The sequence below is a fragment of the Nanorana parkeri genome, unplaced genomic scaffold (assembly GCF_000935625.1).
Source record: "Nanorana parkeri isolate BGI_ZX_2015 unplaced genomic scaffold, ASM93562v1 scaffold109, whole genome shotgun sequence".
NCBI classification, from domain to species: Eukaryota; Metazoa; Chordata; class Amphibia; order Anura; family Dicroglossidae; genus Nanorana; species Nanorana parkeri.
This window is the reverse complement of record NW_017306377.1, coordinates 640,491-662,145: the sequence shown is the minus strand read 5'-3', so window position 1 is coordinate 662,145 and position 21,655 is coordinate 640,491. Positions and strand designations below refer to the sequence as shown.

At 41.7% G+C, this 21,655-nt stretch overlaps 1 protein-coding gene across 2 annotated transcripts in view; it reads left to right on the top strand.

Annotated features, from left to right (window-relative positions):
* Nucleotides 1-505: 505 nt before the first annotated feature.
* GNB1 (G protein subunit beta 1) overlaps nucleotides 506-21,655 on the top strand; it is a 26,130-nt gene continuing 4,980 nt past the window's right edge. For both annotated transcript variants that reach the window (XM_018553099.1, XM_018553098.1), the window contains exons 1-8: nucleotides 506-604; nucleotides 5,230-5,268; nucleotides 5,367-5,473; nucleotides 7,109-7,172; nucleotides 13,277-13,439; nucleotides 15,279-15,345; nucleotides 16,127-16,328; nucleotides 17,402-17,618. In XM_018553099.1, coding sequence (XP_018408601.1) covers nucleotides 548-604; nucleotides 5,230-5,268; nucleotides 5,367-5,473; nucleotides 7,109-7,172; nucleotides 13,277-13,439; nucleotides 15,279-15,345; nucleotides 16,127-16,328; nucleotides 17,402-17,618 — 916 coding nt within the window. In that variant the 5' untranslated portion in view covers nucleotides 506-547. The remainder of the gene's footprint in view (nucleotides 605-5,229; nucleotides 5,269-5,366; nucleotides 5,474-7,108; nucleotides 7,173-13,276; nucleotides 13,440-15,278; nucleotides 15,346-16,126; nucleotides 16,329-17,401; nucleotides 17,619-21,655) is intronic.

Below are 21,655 nucleotides of genomic sequence, written 5' to 3'. Positions count from 1 at the left end.
GTCAAGTGGTTGACTTGTATGTAGCTTTTACATTTTCCTAGGTATCTCCCATAAATCTTTGCTTACACTATCTGAAGACAGAAGCTGTCTTTGGGTTAAGACTATTTTTGGAGGCTAGGACTTGTAGTTGTGGTTACTTAAGTCATTGACACTTGGTAGTTTAACATAATTTGAGCTTCATGGGTGATTGACGCCGGATACTCAAATTTTATGCTGCAACGTTGCTGATGAGTGTTTACCAGTTCAAAGCATTTATACAGTAGGTTTAGTTCTATATGTAAGACTTGAATATTCCCGTCTTGTAGATTCATTATGTAATTTATATGCCAAAGAGGCTTGTTTGATTTTGGGTCAACTGTTGCCTACTTTAAATATATTCTGTTTAAGGCCTATTTGACCAATGCCTTGATGGTTTATATAGCTAATGTAAAGTGTAATGCCTGTTCCATTTTATCTTATGTTTGTGACTTCAGTACTAAGTTTGAGTGTTTTTCTTTTTCTAGAATTGAGTGTTGGTGGTAGAGAAGCTTCATTTTAGTGAAGAAAAATGAGTGAACTCGATCAGCTACGCCAGGAGGCCGAGCAACTCAAGAACCAAATCAGAGTAAGTAGAAAAATGTCTGATTCTCGTCAATTTTGGGGGGTTTCATGGATATTTTTAAACTACAAGTCACCTTATAGCGCATCATTTTTAACTATATAAAATATGCTCTGTATTTTTACCCATCCTTGATACGAAGCAGAACTGTAGCTTTCACAGAAGATGTATTCTTGTATAGAGCTATAGTAGATTTTGATAGGGAAATTCAGGTCTTTTTGTTCCTCAATTGCCATTTTTAACGGCACCGTGACCTGTTACTTTTTAAAACTATTTTCTATTAAGGTAACCAGCTTTGATCAAGCTTTAAGCTCATACAAGATGCCTGCTCTGTGTGACTTGATTATGCAGTGCCTCAACAGTAGACTGCGTGGCTGCTGTAATGTAAACTCGCGTCACACATTGTTTTTGTAGAGCTGCCTTTGTAAGTGTGGTGTTTACAAGTTTGTATCTCCTTGCAGGTTGGTCTTGTATAATGAGAAATGCTCTTTATTGGGATGATAAAAAGTGCACGTAAAGTGTACTCGCCAATAAGCGTTTGTATACTGCTTGCACAGTGCTGGTAATTTCAAGTTTTAATTTGATCAAGTTTAATTTTGAATACTAAAGCCAAGCTCTGATCTCAGAATCCTGAGTTTGCATCTGAATTGTAAATACAAGGTCAGTGGATTTATGTAAAATCATGATCACCAAAAGATACAAGACTCTATCCTGTGATAGTCTATAGTTCAAATGCTCTACACAATAGACTTCTTGTGTGCAAGCTTTGTGTATGACGATCAAGCTGGATCTGACAGAAGTATTGATGGCTTTGTTATCTGTGATGCACTGGAGATTGTGGTTGTGCTATGTTAGTGTGTCTAGCAGTTATTTGTCCCTCAATGAAAACAACTACATTTGCAAATTCATTCCTACTGCTACTATGGTGGTCCTGATACTAAACAGAAGCAAAGTAGATTTGAACATATGTGCAGTGGAATGAAGCACATATTGACTACCTGGTAGGAAGCTTTGCCCTCACTTTGTATGTCACACGTTTTCTACACCTTGGGCATTTATTTTAGATTTAAAGTACTCGTGTATTTTCTATGTAGTTAAGTCGCATGTATTTTGGCTTCCTATATACATGTGTTCATGGTGAATTTACATAGAATTTTAAAATTGTTAACATTTTCAGAGATGAGTCTAGATCCTCCTGCGGGTGTTAACATCATAGCCTGCACATACCCTAATAGTTCTATATATTTCACAGCCCCTCCAGCATTGAAAATATCCAATAAGCCTTATGCACACACACCCTAATTTGTTACAGTAATTGCTGCTGTGCTCCTTATTGGAAGCTGCATTTCCTGATTCAGTACGCATTATCTACCACCACGGACCGCCGTTCCACTGACCACGGCAATAACACTTACAGGTCACAAACCTAGTCTGTGCACTTTGTAATTATACATCTTATAGGTCTAAGCAGTTATTGTAAAGGTTTTGACATTTGTAGATTAACTCTTTATAGAATCACAAAATCTGTGACATTTGACATTGAGAGGGAGCAGCCAATTTCAGTCATCTAAGAGCATATATGAGAAACCTTGGACAGTAGTATTGGGTGAATAGCATCTAGAGTGACTTTTTCACCACGTTATTGCACCTTTTTGTTATGCAAATTCACATGGGGAAATAGTCTCCTCCCAGCTGTAGAAGACTGATATCTATGGTTACCTTGTAAATGAAATTTACCATAGTTCAAGTTGTCTCACATTGCCCCAACTGTTTTTGCTAGACTTTGGGCACGTTTATATTGCTCATTACATTGCTTTGCTCTCTTCCCATTCATTTTGGTCATTTGGATCGTCCTGACCTCGTTAGGTGTCCCCACTATAGTTTTCCCAGTTACATAGAAGAATAAGCCAAACGTTTTTTTTACTGCCCCATCATACCAGCTAGGTCAGTTGCACCGACCTGTGAAGTCAGTTGCATAAAAACTAGTGACTACATTTGTATATTTTCTCAGGTGATAATGAAGGCAGTCCTCTCCAGTTGTAAGTTTGGGTAAGGTCCTAGTAAGGCAAAGCATCTTTTCTTTCCCCAAGAAGCCAAACTGCAAGCAACATTGCTAGAAATCCTTGCAGTAGATGTAGCAGGGTTTTTCTTTTTCTCAAGAAATGTGCTTTTTACAGTTATTGCAGATTTTTAGTCTGCATTGCCTTAAATGGAGCCTCTCATGACCAAAATTGGGGGCTTCAATGGCTGACTTGGTTTTAAAGATGCATAGACCAGAGCTGTCATCCTTATTTATTCTTTACTACTTCCTGGGCCACTGACCTGTAACTAGCATGTGCATTTTGTTGGGCTATTTGGACAAACTTGTTCCAGGCGCATGACTCACTAGCATGCAGAGGAATGCAATCTACTCTTCTTGAAAACAGAAAGTATATTGAGGTTGGTTGCTCAGTTAAGATGCAACAAATGCATTGCAGAGTTTATTCAACAACTGAGCTTATTAAAATGAATTTTAAAAAAATGGCCCACACTTCCTGAACTTAAATAGTATCCCCCATGGAATTTCCATGAGCCGACTTCAGTAGGTCAGTCCTTTGGGCATTACTTGTTTGCAGAGGTGCAAAGTCAGGGCAGACCTCTGGGATTTTTTTTTTCCTAATTACAAGCCACAAGGCGGTATGCTTCCTTCCATATGTGTTCCATACTGGAGACATGAGTAAAATTGCTCATTTTCATACTATACAGTTTGAGTCTATAAGTGACATGCTCCACATTCCTTAATACAATTGCTGTGGCAGACATTTGGCAATGGAAACCAATTGCAGTGGGAAGGAAGAACACTATTGCAGTAGATCTAGACCCTTACTGGTTGATTTAGTTTGCTAAAGCATTGTGAGGGGACTTGGGGCTTAGAAGTTGGGATGCTCCATGTTGTCCGAACGTCCTTAAAGCCCATGCTTTCCAGGACAGCATGGAACGTCCTAATGTCGTGAAGAGGTTAAGCAGGCAACAGTTGGTAAAGGACTTTTAAAGGATATACATTGAAGTTTTTTTAATGTTAGTGGCACCAGGTTCCAACACTGTTGGCAAACAGGTTTCATAGTACTACAGCAGTGTCTGTACATGGTCAAATACCTCTCCAGAAATAAATCCTTGGGTGTTTGCTTTATCTTGGTACACATCAGCTTTTCTGCAAGCGAATAGTTCTCCATGTCTTCATTAATTCTCATCTCTTCTAAACAGTTGTTAAAAGCTTGGCTCCAGCCCGGACCAGACTTCCTGGATGTCTTTAGTTTAGTGTATCCATCAAGGCCTGTTTTGCGGAGGGTTTACATACTAAAATGACTCAAAACTAGTTCTGCCTTTTTTCCCCTGCCCTCAAATGTTGGTCTCTGCTGACTGTGACATGTGTGTTAGACTTTTATAAACGCACAAAAAAAAGCTCAAAGCCCTACCCATTATTGTTTTCCAAGTCCCATATTCTTACATAGATTTCGATTTTCAGAGGAGGTGCATAGCTGAACCTTTTAATGTTACCCTTGTGTTTTCTCTGATATTGGTGTGTATTAAGCGTGCCTATAATGTTGGGGAGGAGTACCTCCTTTAATTGGGGTTTTGTAACCCTCTTCCTCAGAGACCATACAGCACTCAATAAAAGGTCAGTAGGAGTGTTTCCTGAAGCCTGTGCTATGTAACGTTGTTGTTTTTCTGCTTTGTCACAATCACTTTCAGGACTAGTTCACACCAGATGCAGTTGTGAATACAGTCCATTCAGTTTGGCAGCTGCATCAAAATCACGTCACAATTCTTTCCAATGGGATTTCTGGTGCTTTGTTCACACCAGTGCAGTCAGTTATGAGGAAGTCGGAAAAAATTCCTGCTTGCCACATTTTAGCTGCACCTGATCGCAAAAACGCATCGAAGCTGCATGCTAGAAAGTGTCAAAGCCACAGTAAAATCACGATCCAAACGTGGCAAAACACATCGTACTACCGCTGCACAGAAGCACGCAGTTCATGGAGTCATGGAATGGCGGCTTCTCTCCCACTTTTTTGGCTGTGACAAGTTCCATTTGAGTTGGCATAGATGATTATTGCTGATGTATTAATACTTTTAAAGTGTATATGTTGAAAATAGTTTCTGTCAATGATTGGGTATTGGATGGTTAGTGTGACATACCTGTTCAGTGCCTACATCTGTCAGTGCACATTGATCATAATAGGTGCTTTGGTCATAGATAGGACCAGTGTCAGTGGACTTGTGTTGATGGTCGATTGCAGCCTGCTTTTGTCTTCTGGTTTTCTGAGATGATTCATAATTTGACGGGTGCATTTCCTTTGAAGATTACCTTCTAAATTACATTTGATCGCCTTGCAGCTACTTTTGTATGGAGAGAAGAGTTTCTAATGTGAACAAAAGACAGTTGACACGGGCCTTTCTGGCAAGCGTTGACCTAATGTCCTGTTTATGTCAGTATAGGTCTTCACTCCTTAAAAATACTAGCACCATGGAAAAATCTGTTTTCTATTGTTGGATTCTGTGTTTTACCATGGCACCTGTTTAACTAGTTTAATGTCGTGTGTTAAATTTAAATTGAGATCTAATGCTCTTAATTTCTGCCTATTTTACAGGATGCCAGGAAAGCATGTGCAGATGCCACTCTGGCTCAGGTAAACATTTCACCTTGCTTTTAATTTTCTAATTTAATTGGCAGCCTTAAAGTATTAGTTATTGGTGTGTTAATCATCTTTATTTTTTTAAATTCCAGATCACAGCCAACATTGATCCAGTAGGTCGAATTCAGATGCGCACTAGACGTACCCTGAGGGGACACCTTGCTAAAATCTATGCTATGCACTGGGGCACAGATTCCAGGTAACTTGAACTTCTGTCCCCAAATGTGGCAGAAGCCATTATTACTTGAAGCATATTTTAGCAAAATCGTGATTGGCTGTTCACAGATTTCAGGGATTACATACCTACTTACCCAAGCATGCAAGCATGTCAAGGACAGATAATGTACATGCCATGGGTTACTTAAGATATTATAAACCCACTGCTAGAGGTGCTTGGTGTTTGCCGCTTGTTTGTGATAGGTGCATAATCTGTGACTTTGCCCATAATTGGGGAAACTGTAAAATCAGTTTCTCACATAATTAGGGCAAAGTGACAGGCTGTCTATGGAACCTCTCAGCTTATTTGTCTTTCTGGGTTTGGGGCTGCATGTAGTCAGACCTGTCACCTGACCAGTAGAAGTTATAGCCCTATGTTAGGTTTATGTTGGTGCTAACACAAGGCTTTGGAACTGATATCCTCTGAGGTGGAGGGGGTGGGGGGGAGGGGGAAGTACCATAACGGTGACTTTCTCCTGAGTGCCCTTTAAAGTTGAGAAACCGTACACTATTACAGTGGTGCTCAGCTGCTTCAGACCTGGGTCCCCAAAACTGAAGACCAATATCTGGTACTCTGCACAAACATTAGCACATAGTCACATGCACATTTGTAGAAGACTATTTACATTCATACACCCAACACATATATAATCATGCACATATATACATTCTCACATGATCAAAGTAATGCATTCTCTGTTGTCCTGGGATAGGGCAAAGCAAGCACCAAAATTAAATCTAGGCTTTGCTGCCCTTCTGCTACAATATTTGAGTTTTGTACAACCTCAGGCACGACCCCAAAAGCTGGAGTGAGAACCCACATTTTGAACAATCTTGGCTGCATTTTAGCCTAATACTGGCCATATTCTGTACATCAGACATAGTTGTGGCAACTCAATGACTCAGTCATTTACAATATTTTCTAGTTTCCCAGGAACAGCAGAACAAAATTGGGGTGGAATTCTATCAACGCCTCAGTGCCGCAAAAAAAGGTGTTGATTTCCACCAGTTATCTTTTGGTTGAAGGCCGATTGAAAGTATCAATTGTCTTGTGTATGACTTTAGTACCAGGATCAGTGGCAATTGATGCCTACCTTTTTAGTCATCAGCCGTTAAAAGTAGCGATCAGATCGCTAAGCAGACAGAACAAGTTCCTTAAAGCATGTAATAGCAAGTTATCACATATGTTGCTGTGCTCCGCTTGTGATCAGTTGCTACTACAAGCTTTGTGTAACTTACACTGTCAGGAGCTTTTCATTTAATCTTCTTTGCAATCAGTTGCTACTCTTATGATGACTTGTGGTTTCAGTAGTGTTATTGACTAATAAAAATCCCCTGTGTAGCATAGGCCTAACACTTGCACTCTGTTGCAGCTTGGCAACATAAGGCCAATATTTATTTATTGCTTAGCCAACTGCTATCCTCCCAAAGGTTTTTTTTTGTGCTCTGCATGGCTTTCCTATCTGTCACCAGAGTGAATGCAAATAACGGGCCCATGCTTTACAGTTTTATGGTGCCATCAAAAACAGGCAAATCTAAGCTAGCTGAATACATAATGTACACAGTGTTGCAGAAGCCATTGCTTAACTGATGTTTTCCCAACTTCATTTCCCCACAGGCTGCTAGTTAGTGCCTCCCAGGATGGCAAGCTTATCATCTGGGACAGCTATACCACAAACAAGGTGCGTGACACAAAGCAAATGGAGCAGAGTAACGAAGTTCTGGTTTACAATACAGATATTGTGGGAAAAGCGACAGTTACACAGCTGTTCAGATTATGATCTTGTGATAATTGTTTAGTCGAGCTTAAAGTAGTTAAATGATGCTGACAGGTTTAGGTATTTAGTGTGTCCCGTCTCGGAGGATGGAACACTCATGCAAATATTTTAGACAAATTAGACTAAACGTTAAGTGATAAATTGCCTTATCCACATCTGGAATTTCAATATATTACACATTGATAGACAGAACTAAACTTAATGTTCAAGTTTCCCTTCCTGCAGAAATATGCTAATCCATTGGCTCTTAGACCTATGCATTTAGGTGCTTAGCAAGCCACATTTAAATTCCTGGCCACGCTGAGAAATGGAGAGTTTGGCACTTCAGCACTGTTGCTGGCTTACTTTGGTGGTATTCTTTCAAATTCATGTTTGGGGCTGTTTGAAGATTTTCAAGTAAAATTGAAGAAATCCAACCAATTTTACTGTGGATCAGGTTTATTTTAAAGAAAATTACTCCTGTACAAAAATCCAGCAGCCCATTGTCCCCCGCTCTCAATCTGACACCCCTCACCTGGAAGCTTGATTGTCTCTGCCTAAAAGCACCGTCATCTAGTGTGTTGACCGCCTGCTCATCTCTGCAGCAGCACGCAGCGTGGAGCACTTTTATCTTAGTTTACAGAAGAAACCCTGAAGTCATCCAAGTACTTCCCTAAGCAACTTGGCTATAGTTCTCCCCTCCCAGAGCTTCTGCTCTTCACATTGAAGACTAAAAGGTTGCTGATGCACTGCCAGGAAAAGGAGAGCAGTGTTAGCTAAGCTGCTGAGAGAATTCCTTGAATGGCCCTACTATTCAGAGGTTTGTTTTTTTCTGTGAACTAAAATAAATTGCTCCACAGTGCTTATAGATACAGAAGTCTGTGAGGACTGGTTGGTTTAGAAGGCTCACATTTATTTATGGTTAGCACCCGTAAATGTTTACTGCCTGGCTGCGGATTCACATGAAGTGTTTTTGCTCATTCTCCCTGGTATTATGGGCTGAAATTTGGCGTTATTGTATCCTTTTGGCTTTCCTTGTTCCTTAGTCAAGTCTACCTCAAGGTTTGCACTAGAGATACTAGTATTTGTGCCGATACAGTGTATTTGGCGAGTACTTTTACGTGCCCAAATGCTCCCGATACCACCAGTGTCTTAGGTGAACATGGAGCTGGCTTCCCGGGCAATCAGAAGACCGGGGGAAGCGGCTGTATCTGCAAGTACTGAAAGCAAAATATCGGTACTTATACTAGATACCAAAAAAATGGTATCGGTTTGCACCCATGTTCACTTTGTCTTGGTGGTCCTGTTGTACTCTTTGTCTTGGTCATTATTGCCCTGCTGTCTTTTTCCTTCCAGAGTCCAAGGGATTGGGAATGTAGGGCTTTAGCTTTTTGCTTAGTTTTTTCCCATTTTGGTGTTTTTGTTTTTTGGGTTTTTTTCCCCGTTCACAGCCTTTTGCGGCGGCTTCAGTATTCCTTTGGGTGGACCTATTCTCTTTGGTGATCTCTTTGGTCACGAGCACCAGGTTGGTCCCCTGTAGTCTTCACTGGTCATTGGTGGATTCCTCTGTTTTGCAGAGGACGTCCTCTTCATTGATTTTAGATGTGGATGTTAATCCTTTTAGTGGTTGTGTTACAGATTATTGGGTCCTCCTTGGTCTGGCTGTTACCCACTCAGCTGGAAAACTTGTGGATGTCCCAACCACTACTGAATTTGTATCCCTCAAAGGACAGAAAATTAGATTTTTGAACTTGCCATAAAATGTATTTCATAAAATGTATTTCATAAAGTCCTTTTTGGTTGCTTCCCCTCTGTATATTTTGCTGGCACACAAAACTGAGGCATGCTGGGTAGGGAAGGGGTTATAGAGGGACTGCCATACAAGTTTTTCTGTTTGCCAATATCTTAACCGCCTTTTTTTCTGTAGTGCATCCAATTTTGTTTTGATATGAAAACTGTCTTTTAACCCCTTCGTGACGGGAGACGTACAGTGTACGTCCCGTCACAAAGTGGCTATATGACTGGCCACGTACACTGTACGTGCCGAGTTATATTAGCCTGTGTAATGCTGGTAACTGCTGATTCTCAGCAGTTCCAGTCATTAATTAATGCCTCACTATTGAGACATTCATTAATGAAATAGTTAAACTTTTTTAAAAGCTTCTTTCTTTCATTAATGAAAGAATGAAGCCTTTACATTCAGATAAGGGTTCCCTTATCTGACAGCTGAAGATAGCAGAGACGTAGCAGTGACTCACCTCTCTGCTATTCGTTTTGACAGCTGGAGAGCCTGGCCCGATGTTAAATGATACATTTCAACCACTAGATACAAAATGTATCTCGAGTGAAATGTATCAGTTTTGATCGTCTAGGAACGATCAAAGACCTTTAGTGAGATCTGATTCTGACATTCTGTCAGGATCAATCTCTAAAGTTATTATTAGCTGTTCCTAAGCTTGGAGCAGCCTGATAATAACTAAAAATTTTAAAAAGTTTATTAAGCAGTCATAGTGATTGCTTGATATAAACTGACAAAAAAAAAAGTAGGAAAATAAAACGTTTATATATAAATATATTTGTATACTATAATTATTAAAAAAATTCTAAAAATAATAATATTCAAAACTTGCTGCTGTAGAAGAATCACACAGCAAAAATGTAAAAAGTGTCAGTCATTTAGGAACAGAAACTAAAAACTAGCTCAGTCATGAAGGGGTTAAAACTTGCAGTCCATTCATCTGCACATGTTGGGGAAAAAATGGTGTTGAAATAGTTACTGATGTGCAGCCTTCTGGCAGGATTCAAGGCAGCCTGGCTTAAATCAGCTTCTTCCTGCAGCACAGCTCTTGTGATTTATGGCTGAGGGATACAGGAAACAAAGGGCGCTGTAAAGTAAACCTGCAGTTATGTAAACTCCTGGTGTTAAAGGTTAAATGTAACTCTTTCTGTCTCCTGTGAGAACAGCGTACACCTGAGTTACCCAGATCAGGCTGAGCATTGCCCCTTCTGCTAGGAATAAATTGTCCATTTTGGAAATAAACCCTAGTTCATTAAGATGCGGATTAAATGGTCTGTAAAGTGCTTTTCATCGGTGTTGGTTCACACTATCTAGACTGATAAAAGGCTTGCTGCAGAAAATGGTTCCTGTTGTAATCTGAAGCCTGTACTACAACAGCTCTAATGTGGTATTTCTAGATGAGCAACTTTTCTCTCCTTCCTGGCATCAATGATTGGGTTACTTGATGCAGCGGAGTTCCTGACCTCCTTTATTTGTGGTTTGCAGCTTCTTCCTGCATCAATCGACACATTCATGCTTTTAAGAGCTGCCTCAGCCTTTAGGTGCTTAGCTTGTATTTCATGTTTACAGTTCTACTATAAAACGGTTAGGGTCCATTCACACCAGATGCAGTCCGTTGCTTTTTTGAGCTGCATCAAAAATGCAACACAATGATTTCCTATGGGTTTATGCTGTTCACACCTGACTTGTCAGTTCCGATACAGCCTGCACTATTTTAGCTGCATAGGAACGTGACTGAACACACAAAAAACGCAACGCAAAAAAAGTGAGAAAAATCTAAACAGCATGCAATACTCACCAATCCACCGTGCTACAGAGTAAATAAATACCTTTCAATAGACATACGGAGGCGTTTACTAATTAGGGGTGCACCAATACTGAGTGTTTGGGCCAGTACTTGTATTCGCCCAAATGCTCAGTTACTTACCCCGATACTGGGACTTTGGTCAGAAGGAGATTTTCCCTGACCGGCAGTGCCACAAGGGAACACGGAGCCGCCTTCCTGGCCAATCAGTAGACCAGGGCCGGGTAATGACTTGCTGCCCGCCTTCCTGTTTGACTTCCTGGCCAAACAGCATGGAGCCGGCTTCCCAGGCAATCAAGAAGCCAGGCGGCGCGTAATGACACGCCGCCCGGCTTCCTTATTGGCCGGGAAGCCGGCTCCATGCTAGTGTAGGTATTGGTACTCCGTATTGGTGAGTACCGAAAGATGAATATCAGTACTCGATTGCGAAAAACTGTGCATCCCAACTAATCTACAAGACCAGTCGCTCTGCACACAGTGAGACCCACAGTAACTAGTCTATTACAGCAAAGTGCAATGTACAGTAGAGGGTTCATGTAGGAGTACTGCACAAATCTGAAAGGTGGACACCAGGGACACCAGTATTTAATGTGGCTTTAAATCTAGCATGTGGAAGGAGTACTGCAGGAAGTGCGCTAGCAAAAAGAGAGCCTGTCTATTTTAGTGTTTAAATTGACAAATTATATAAAAAAGCTGAAATATATATATTTTGTATCTTTGCTGGTCTGCAGTGACTGCCATTTCAGGCATAGACTCGAGTCGAGTTTTCGGTTTCCTCTGGGATTACTGGATATAAAATGAATGGCAGGAAGTCATTTAGGAATTAAAACATCTGTAATGTAAATTGTGTATGGTGGTCCTTTGCAGGAGGCGGAGACTTTCAGATCCTCCTTTTATGCCCCTGTGGCTCGCTGCGTATCCAGAATCGCTGGTTGTAGAACAGATCCATTCTAAATATAGCACCCTTTATCTTTTCTGCAATTTATTTACTTCTCTAGTGCTGACACATTTCTGAAACACATTATGGTGAATGTTGAACCATCAATATCTGTTGCTGCCCTAAATAGACTTGTGACCTACACACTCTTTTGCAGCTTGAAGACTGTTGACAAAGCTCTGTCAATAGGATATACAAGAAAATCTGAACACATGGACAGATACTTGGCAAAACTAATTTCTAGTGGGAATTTAATCCGAAACCCCATTGGCACAAACCACCAGGCCTGAAAACTTGGGGATTAACTAACATTTGACCCTATGATCTTATATGCCTCACCTCATTTACAGGGGTCTGGTCATTGGAACTGTCAGTAATTTTCAGTCTGCATGATATAATTCCTCACATGGCACAGAATATAGCAACAGTATAATGTAACTTTTTTTGTTCTCGTTAAAAGCGCTTAAGTGCCAATCATAACTGTCCTTACACTGGAGGGGAGCACCTTGGGAGAATGTCATCACTGTGTTGTAGATTGGGGAAAGCAATTCTTCGCTCCCCACTCCCATTCCTCACTAACAGTGTAAAGCTGCAGCAGGTAGTTGAGCTGTGAGGCAAGTGTAACCACTGAAGAACATAGAGGTTACTGCCCAGGAAGAAGGATGTACATGATTGGTCTAGCATCCTGGTCCAGTCTGGATATCTCATCACCACCTCCCATGCTTGCCTCCAGGACTCTAGAGCCTCTCTCATCCCCTGGAACTCTGTACAGTCTGTTCGGCTATTACCCACTTTGCCCGCTTTTTGGCTATCCTTGAAAATTAATCCCTTCAGAGAAACCTAACTTGGCTCTACCTAACAACTGAACTTTCTTTGTCAATGAGCTTTTTTCCCACACTTTTACTACTTTTTGTTGCTGCCCTCCCTTTTTGATTGTTAGTTCTTACAAGCAGGACCTCTTAACCCAATTGAATTGTAGCTGTACGGTTTCTCTTTATAATGTAAAGCGCTGCGGAAACTGTTGGCACCATATCAATTCTGTATAATCTTCAGGTTAAAGAAAATCTACCATTGGAGAAACATGTCTTGTCAGTTCTGGCATCTTCTGAAATTCCTGGCAGTTCTATTGACTCTCTGACCTCAGTACCTTGAATAAATGAGCCAAAGCAAGCATGCGGATTAACATTTTACTCTCCTGATCTGCATACTTGTACAGGACTGAACGGATAACAGTAGCGGCCACCACAGTCCACTGGCCAGTTCTGCTTCAAAGATGTTAGGCCAGTTGACCGTCCACCTTACCTGGCATCCTACCAGAACTGAGATTAAATGTTTGATTACATAGACTTTTTGATAAAGTGGGCAACAAATCGGGGGTTTTTTTTTTGTCAGGCCTGAAATATGTATTCCAAATCTGAAGGGCCTGCATTTTTTTTAAGGGAAGTTTAGCAGATCTTTGATTAAAACACCCGTCTATTGTTTTTTCTTAGGTTCATGCAATTCCCCTGCGCTCTTCTTGGGTGATGACCTGTGCATATGCCCCATCTGGAAACTATGTGGCCTGTGGTGGTCTTGATAACATTTGTTCAATTTACAACCTGAAAACTCGTGAAGGAAATGTGCGGGTGAGCCGTGAGTTGGCTGGGCACACAGGTAAGTTTATAAATGGTCTTGAGACGTAGAGCATAGCTGGATAGCAGTGATTTGACTGTGGGAAATGTTTAGGGACAGAAATGCTTACAAATTTAATCAGGTCCTCATCATCTAACTTGCGCACTATTTTGCTTCACGTTTTATTCTTATACGGTATGCCACTGAGATGTTGCTCTTGGTGTTCTATTTCTTGTCTCAGTGGGATTTGTTCACCTTTTTATAGCGATTTCCATGAACTAATTTGCCTTAAAATATCACTGTATACACTTTAAATGCAGAGGGAAGAAATTGGGTGACTGGAGGTTGGACAAATCCTGGGTGTAAAATAGGTAGTGCATTCAAAAAGCCAACATATTTTCTGTTAATGGAAGCACCTGTCCTCAGGTTTCAGTGCCTGCGCTGGCTGATTCTTGAATCCTACAATATATCCACTGCTATGTACTCTAAATTATTGGAACTCCTAGATCCTAATGAGTGCTCAATTCAAGCTAGGCTTTAATATAAGGTACAGGCCCTTGTGTAAACTCCAAGGCTGCTGTGCTCGAGAGTTTCCAGTCTACTCATTGTCTGCAGTGGTTACCAACCTTTTTCAACCCAGGACCACAGACTTTGTAGATTCAGATGTTTTGCTGCTCCTGGTGCCTGTTTTCAAAGATCTGTTTTGCGTGTTAAATGTTTTTGTAGTGACTTTATATATTGGTAAAGCTACATGTGCTGGCTTAATGATTCCAAGGTGCTGTCCCATTCACTTAAAGTTTCCTTTTATTGCACAAATACATGTTAACATGCCATCTGTTAGTACAAGAAAAATGCTTCCTGGCCACACTAAAATGCTTTTTGGTGGCTTCTACTATCAGGAAAAACATGGCTGTCTGATGGCACCAGTAAAATGTGCATTTACACTGCTTGTAGGAAGCTGAGGGGTTGTCTTTTTTGCTCTAGTCCTGTAGCTGCAGTATGCAGCTTATGGGTTCCATATTTTGTCCTCTGTAGCTCACGAAGCAGGAAAAGAGGTTCTAATTGCAGTTGCAAAAATACAATAAAATGATATGCTGCCTAGGTACTAAAGGAGATCGCTCAAACCTGGTAGAGCACTAAAACAAACTGTATAAGGGACTTGCTGCCAAACAATCATTTTACTAATACAAATCTAGAAAAGTAGACTGGCAAAATGATGATTTATTGTCAACATTGTCATAACCTATAGGGGAGAAAGTGAGCCTGGCCAGAGGTAGAGGTAAATTAAGTGCTACCTGGCCATTTAGGACTCGTGCAATATATAAAATATCAAGAAATTCTACATGTTTTTGGGATGGTCATTGCTTTATTCATTGAAATGTTACATTTCAAATCTTAGTTGGATTTGCAGGTTTATGCCGGTACATGTATGCTTGTTGGATATGACCGCGTTAACTTATTATATTTTTAGTGGGGGACAGTCTACTCACCATTTTTCTATATTGGTATTAATAAACTATTGACAGCAAGTCCCTAATGCCATTTTTCTTGTGCTTGCAGAGCTGCTTTATATACTTCCATATATTAAGAGCATGTCTGTTTTAAAAGCACAGGAATCCTTGAACAGCGTAGCCAGGAAGTGTGTTGGAGGCTTTGATGCCATTTACGGAATGCTGGGGTGCCGTCACTGTGTACCTGACAGCTCTCCCGGCTGCATCCGAAAACTGGTTAATGCCTACAGGCAGTGCACCTGTGCTTATTTCCACGTCTGCATATCTTGCACACTTTTGCTCTGAAACCTGTCAGGCTGTGAACTGCGAATGCATTCTAAATTCCACTGGAAAACAATTGTGCCACTTGACACTTTTTTTTTCTTCCTAGGCTATCTGTCCTGCTGTCGCTTCCTGGATGATAACCAAATTATTACCAGTTCTGGAGATACCACTTGGTAAGTAGACGATCTGCTCAAAATGCAGCTCATCTTTGTATTGTAATAGAATTTTTTCACCAAGCACTTCTAGATCCAAAATGATCACATAAGGTATCGATATCTTGATTTTTGCAAAGCCATATTTTTAGTAAACCCCTTGACCTCCCTGTAACTGCCAGTCATGCACAGTGCAGCTTCAAGCGGTTTGTATCCTCGTAAATTATCGCGTTCAAATGGCTGCTAATGCAAACTTTGGAAGAATAAGGTTTATAGCTGTAGTAGTCGCTTTCAGCTGGACTTGTTTTATAATGTTTTCTATCTTCAAGCCACTTCAGTTCCAATGGAGTGTCGGGAAGATACACCGACATTTATGTCCTCACACGAAGCACAGAAACCTTAATCCTCTCACCATTAAATGTGTAGATGTTGAGTGTCCACAAACAGGATGGGGGACACACAACAGCTAGACATTGCGTCATGAAGGGGTTAAGATGCCTCTGCTACCTGTGTGTATATAAAGACTGGGGTGTCTTCTAACACTCATTGGAGCTGAAAAAGCGGCTTGAAGTTATGAAACATTTTCAGCATTCTAGAACCAGTCCAGTTGAATGTGACTAGCTATACCATGATATGGATAAATGAGAACCTTCAGACGAGCTATATTGCATTATATATAGCTATAGGTTCATATTGAGATTGATGCAAACTGCAAAGATCTGCTGTCTCTGCACTTGTGTAGTTCAGCTATCTCTTTACATGTGTATTCATTTGGATTTGTTTGATCTCCTTCTGCTTGCAGCGCTCTGTGGGACATTGAAACTGGTCAGCAGACAACCACCTTCACTGGACACACTGGGGATGTCATGAGTCTGTCCCTTGCTCCAGATTCCCGGTGCTTTGTGTCTGGGGCCTGCGATGCCTCAGCCAAACTTTGGGACATTCGAGAAGGAATGTGCCGACAGACTTTCACCGGACACGAGTCTGACATAAATGCTATCTGTGTAAGTATTGGGCCTCCAAAGCCTTTGGTATACATAGGACCCAGTGATTAATGCTCAGGCCTTTGTATTTATATTAAAAAAAATCCTTACATCTGTTTCTTGGAAAGCACTTGTAGCATTGGGCAAGATTACCGGGCACCCTAGAGAACCTAAAAACATTGAAGTGAATATTTGAAGGTGCGTTAAAATGTTTAAAAAGACCAACTTATAACAGTGAAACCACTCTTCCTATCCATATTACTATGATGGGGTTTGAGGTTAGAGTTTGAGACACCTAACCATGCCTTTTACCATGGCAGCGTTCTGGCCTGGTAATTGGCTGGTAGGCCTGAGCACTGCATTCTTGGATGAGGTCCACACGCCCAAACGGGTATTTCCAGAGGGTTTAAACTAGGGATGCACAGATACTACTATCGTTATCTATGCTCCGATGCCTAGCCCGATACTTCTAGTATCAGTAAGCCAGGCAGCACGTCACACAAGGGACGAGAGAGCATGGAGCCAGCTTCCGGCCAATCCGAAAGCCGCGCAGCGTGTAATGACGCGCTGCCCGGCTTCCTGATTGGTCGGGATGCCGACTCCATGCTTGCTTGTCACCTAGTGATCGAGAAGCACGTGGACAGCTTCCCTGCTAATCGGGAAGCCGCGTGGTGAGTCTTTACACGCCGCCTGGCTTCCTGAATGGGACTTCCGGTTCTCCGTATTCGGTATCGGCAAGTACCGGGAAAAAAAAATAACGGTACTCGATAACAAAATAAATCGGTGAATCCCTAATTTAAACATAATAGTAGGGAAGCACAGCAAAGGTATTGGCAGGTGGCAAGAGTGTCAAATGGCCCTCAAAGGGAAAAAAAACATTGATTTTCTGCAGAGCAGCTAAATCTGTCTCTTGCATGTCCCTGATTTTGTGGTTATGCAGATCAGGAAAATGTGTCTAAATGAACACATCCCAAATAAATGACATTACCTGCCTTTTCTTCCTGAATCTTATTTGATTTCATAGTTTCGCATCATTGCCTGTCTTTAAAAATATGAAGTTATGTTGAACCCTCTTTTTTTTCTTCCCCTTCCAGTTCTTCCCCAACGGTAATGCTTTTGCCACTGGCTCAGATGATGCCACTTGCAGGCTTTTTGACCTCCGTGCAGACCAGGAGCTTATGGTCTATTCTCATGACAACATCATCTGTGGCATCACTTCAGTAGCATTCTCCAAGAGTGGACGCCTCCTCCTAGCCGGATATGACGATTTTAACTGCAATGTCTGGGACACACTTAAGGCTGACAGAGCAGGTAGCTATGATGAGGTTGATATTTGTATGCAGCTATTTGGTGAAGTGATAACTACCTTTTTTTAATATATCTGATGTATATGTGACATGCACCTCAAAAGGGCACTTTATACATACTGGCATTCTTTCTCTCGTGATCTTATGTTGAAAGTGCTTTATTTTGCATGTAATTAACGCAGTAAATTTTGCATTTAAGAGGTCTAAAAGCTTTAGTGTCTGGATGCAAGTCGGTTGCTCATAGCAAACAGATTCTCTTCTAGTTTAAATGAACACAGTTGCTGTATAGTCTGTTTTCCTCTTTACTTTTTAATGTAATCCCAGTTGGACTATATCTTTTCCACAGTTAATTATCCATTGTATTTTTTTAACTACTCTACAGCAGCTCATAAAAGTAATGTTCACATTAGTAAAGTTTAACAGCCACTGTAAAATAGCGAGGGGAAGTTTTTTTCCTCTGCAGGATTCCTGGTAAAGTAAGACCATCTCCTCAAAATGGTGGTAAATGTTTTTCTGAAGGATAGATCAATATCTCCAATATGTGGAGGAGAAAAACTACTGCTTCTATGCCTACCATGCCATTGTTGGTTTACTTGGGTGTTTACTGGTTCTCTTTAATCTGGGAGCTGGGTGTTAGTAGTTGGACTAACCCTGACTTGGTTCTGTTGCCAAGAGATGAATTGTATGTACATGTAGTTTAGCTGAAAGGTGTTTGCTTTCAGGAAGTGTAGATTGGTTTCTGACAATGTTTTTAGTGTACGACAAGCATAATGTTATCTCCTGTAAATGAAGTGATGAGACTTGTGCAGGAAAGTAAACCATGACAGTTGACCTAGGGCCTTACTGTGTAGGATTAATTACATTTTGTATATTTTTGATGCAATTAACATTGATTCAGGGCAGTATGGTTGTATACACATGTTTGTTCCTTTCATTCTCTTACCCTCTGTACATAAATGCCCATTGTGCCCTATGTCTAAGGCACCTAAAACATTTACAGTGCTGAAGTTCAGGAATCTTTTGCTACCTGAATGTACCAGTTAGTCTTTAAATTGATGCCTGTGGAGTACAAGCCCAGGCTGTCCATAGGTCCTCATTCTCTCCAGGTTTAAATTAAGTACTGGCCCTTTGTGCACAAAGCTGCTTCTTGTCTGGTCAGATGACTTTGTAGGCAGTAACAGCTCTGGTATTGGCTGAGTGAATGGTGTGGGGCTAGTAGGGACGGAAGGGGGGGGGGGCAAGCATTAAACTTTAATTGTAGAGCAGTCAAAAGCATTTGTGCAACTTGGGTCCTGAATACAAGGAGTACCACTGGGATTCATTTGAAAGTGAACACAGGTACTTGCAGGCATCACACACTTTCTTGATTGTACTTCACAGGACACAGTTCTTTCTTCTACAGATGGATTATGCAGCTACCTTCATGTGATTGGACACTGGCAAGTCCATCAAAGCTGTAAGACAGCCCTGTATAACCCCTCCCACTCGCAGTTTACTTCAGTTTTTTGCTAGCATCCTTAGATGGAAGCCTTCTATCTGCTGAGAAGTGCATCCTTTTCTGCACTACCCTGCTGAAGACACTTCTGGTAGTTTCCGTAAATGCTGCTCACAGCAACTGCGGAACCTAATAGCAGCAATCCATATTAGTTTTCTCATTGGTAAAGCCTTGCGAACTGTGCCCCGTCTAAAGGAAGGTGCTGGGCTAGCCTGTAAATTGCTTAGGGCACTAGATCCTGCATTAGCCACTGTTGGCACTTTTGCAACGTGTAGTTGCTTTACAGGTCCACGGCTGTAGTCCAGTGTAGTGGAGCCCTGTCCTCGAAGACCCCCTTTGGGGTCTAAGGCCACTGGCAGTGCAAAGACTCGATGGGGCATGTCCCCTTTAAGGGGTCTGTGCTGCCATGTCAGCTGCTTCATTGAGGGTGGTAAGAGCTTATCCCTTCCCCCTGTTGATATCTAACTTGGGGTTTCCAATTCCAGAGGGGTTTAGTTTCCCCCCAAATTTTAATTTGGTGCCATTTCCCTTGGGTCTATGGAGCAGCCTGGGATGTCTCACTCTGGGGATCCCGAATGCACATGTCCACCATTACCTTTCTTAAATACACTGTATTGGGCACACCTGCTACTGCAACTCTGCACTGAACGGGATTTAAGATCTCTGCCACTCCTGCACTGGGTTATTGCTGCTGCCTTTGGCATTGGCTAACCATTCATCCCTACTCTCCTTTATTGCAAGTATTGGGCTCTGGCAATGGAAGATCATATGCGCAGGGAGGCAAAAAAAGGCCTTATTTGTGCATCCTGGCCCTGCTATGCAACCTGCTCACGCCACCCTGGTGTCAGACCTGAATGGTCAAAGGCTATAACTCGGGACCCTCATTCCATCTTGACATACAATGCAGGTTTATTACCAGGAGCAGGGTTCCCTAGGCATTGCCATGGTTGCCTTGGGGACTCTGTGGAATCAGTATTGCCTGATCTATGCCTTCCCTTCCCTGAAACTCTCGCCTCGTCTCCTTCGCAGGATCAAGGTGGAGAGCATTGCAGTGATCCTGATTGCTCCCATCTGGCCCAGGAGATCGTGGACGTAGTCAAGCTCTAGAAGACTCTCCATGAGTATGTTCCAATCGTCTAATCGACCTGCTGTTCCAAGAACAGATATTCCACCCTGCTTATCGGTCACTAATGGCTTGGTGACTGCTTTCTGTAATTGGCTCTTGCACTGCTTGCTGCAGAATTGAAGCAAGCTGCTAGTGGGATGCATTATACAGGGGTGTCCTATAGCTTTGATTTACCAATATCCAGTCAGCTAAAGGTAGCTGCATAATCCAACCATTGACTTACCTCCTTGGGTCCTGTGATGTTTTCCAAGAAACATATTTTAACATTCAAGGATTCATTGCTCATATTTTCACTCATCCTCATAGTTCGCGCCGACGTATGGCATTGAAACTGTTGCACGTCTGCTCTATAGATCGGGAAGTGAGTGAACACATACCGTCGCTCGCTCACTTCTCGATCATCTCCCTGCAGAGAGCGGTGACTGAGTCATGGCTCCCTGGAGGGTTTCCCCCCCTTCCCTCTCAGATCCTCCAACGCGGACCCTCTAGATTGACAGCGGGCTCTGCCTATCAACCAGCTGGGTGGATCTCGACAGTATTGTTGGGATCCGTCCTGGCTGCAGCGCTCAGTATATAGCGACCTGTAGATCACGGGAGGACGTTACTATATGTCCTCCCCTGACCCATATGGGATGAAAAGGTTACCCCATAGTTCTCTTTTGAGACCAAAATCCTGTTTTTTTTTTGTGTTTTTTCCCCTCTTTGCTATGAAAATGGTGTCCTGTATGAGTTGAGCAAAGATCCCCTGACCTTTTTAGTGTCACATGATTAAGGACCCGTCTGCACTATTGCGCTGCCACAATGCATGTTATGCGTTAACAAAGTGCATGTTAACGTGATGCAGTGCCATTCATTTTTAATGAACCTTCTCAGAACCACTTGCATTGCAGCGCTTTAATGTGCCTTGCCTTATGCTGCTAAATATTGGATATTTTTGGCCCAATTAGGTGAAACAGAATGTGTTGCCTTAATGTGCAGCAAAGCAGCTCACCTGTGTGAATAGCCTTAAATAAAGTCATGCTGTGAGGTAGTAAATATTGTGCTTATTTTAAACACTTAAGCATGCAAAAATGTAATAGTTCAGTTGTACAGTCCCTAGAGAGGGTGGTTACATTAGTTTTCTTTTTTTTTTACTAAGAACATTTTCGGCAAGTTCAGAAACTACCTGTTGAATTTGACAGAAATCCTATGTCCTTGTCACTTCCTGTGAGCTACACTGTAGACTAGGTTATGTTTTTTGTATAATCTACTAATCCTATCGGGTATTGTGTAATGAACAAATCAGGTACTTCCAGGCTGCCCTGGGTGGCAACCATGGCTCCTTCCATAGATGCCACTGGAGGTGTAAACAGCTACCTAGTGACCGGAAGTGCTGTTCTTAGGTTTACCAGGTAAAATGCCTGGGGGGGGGGGGGGGGGC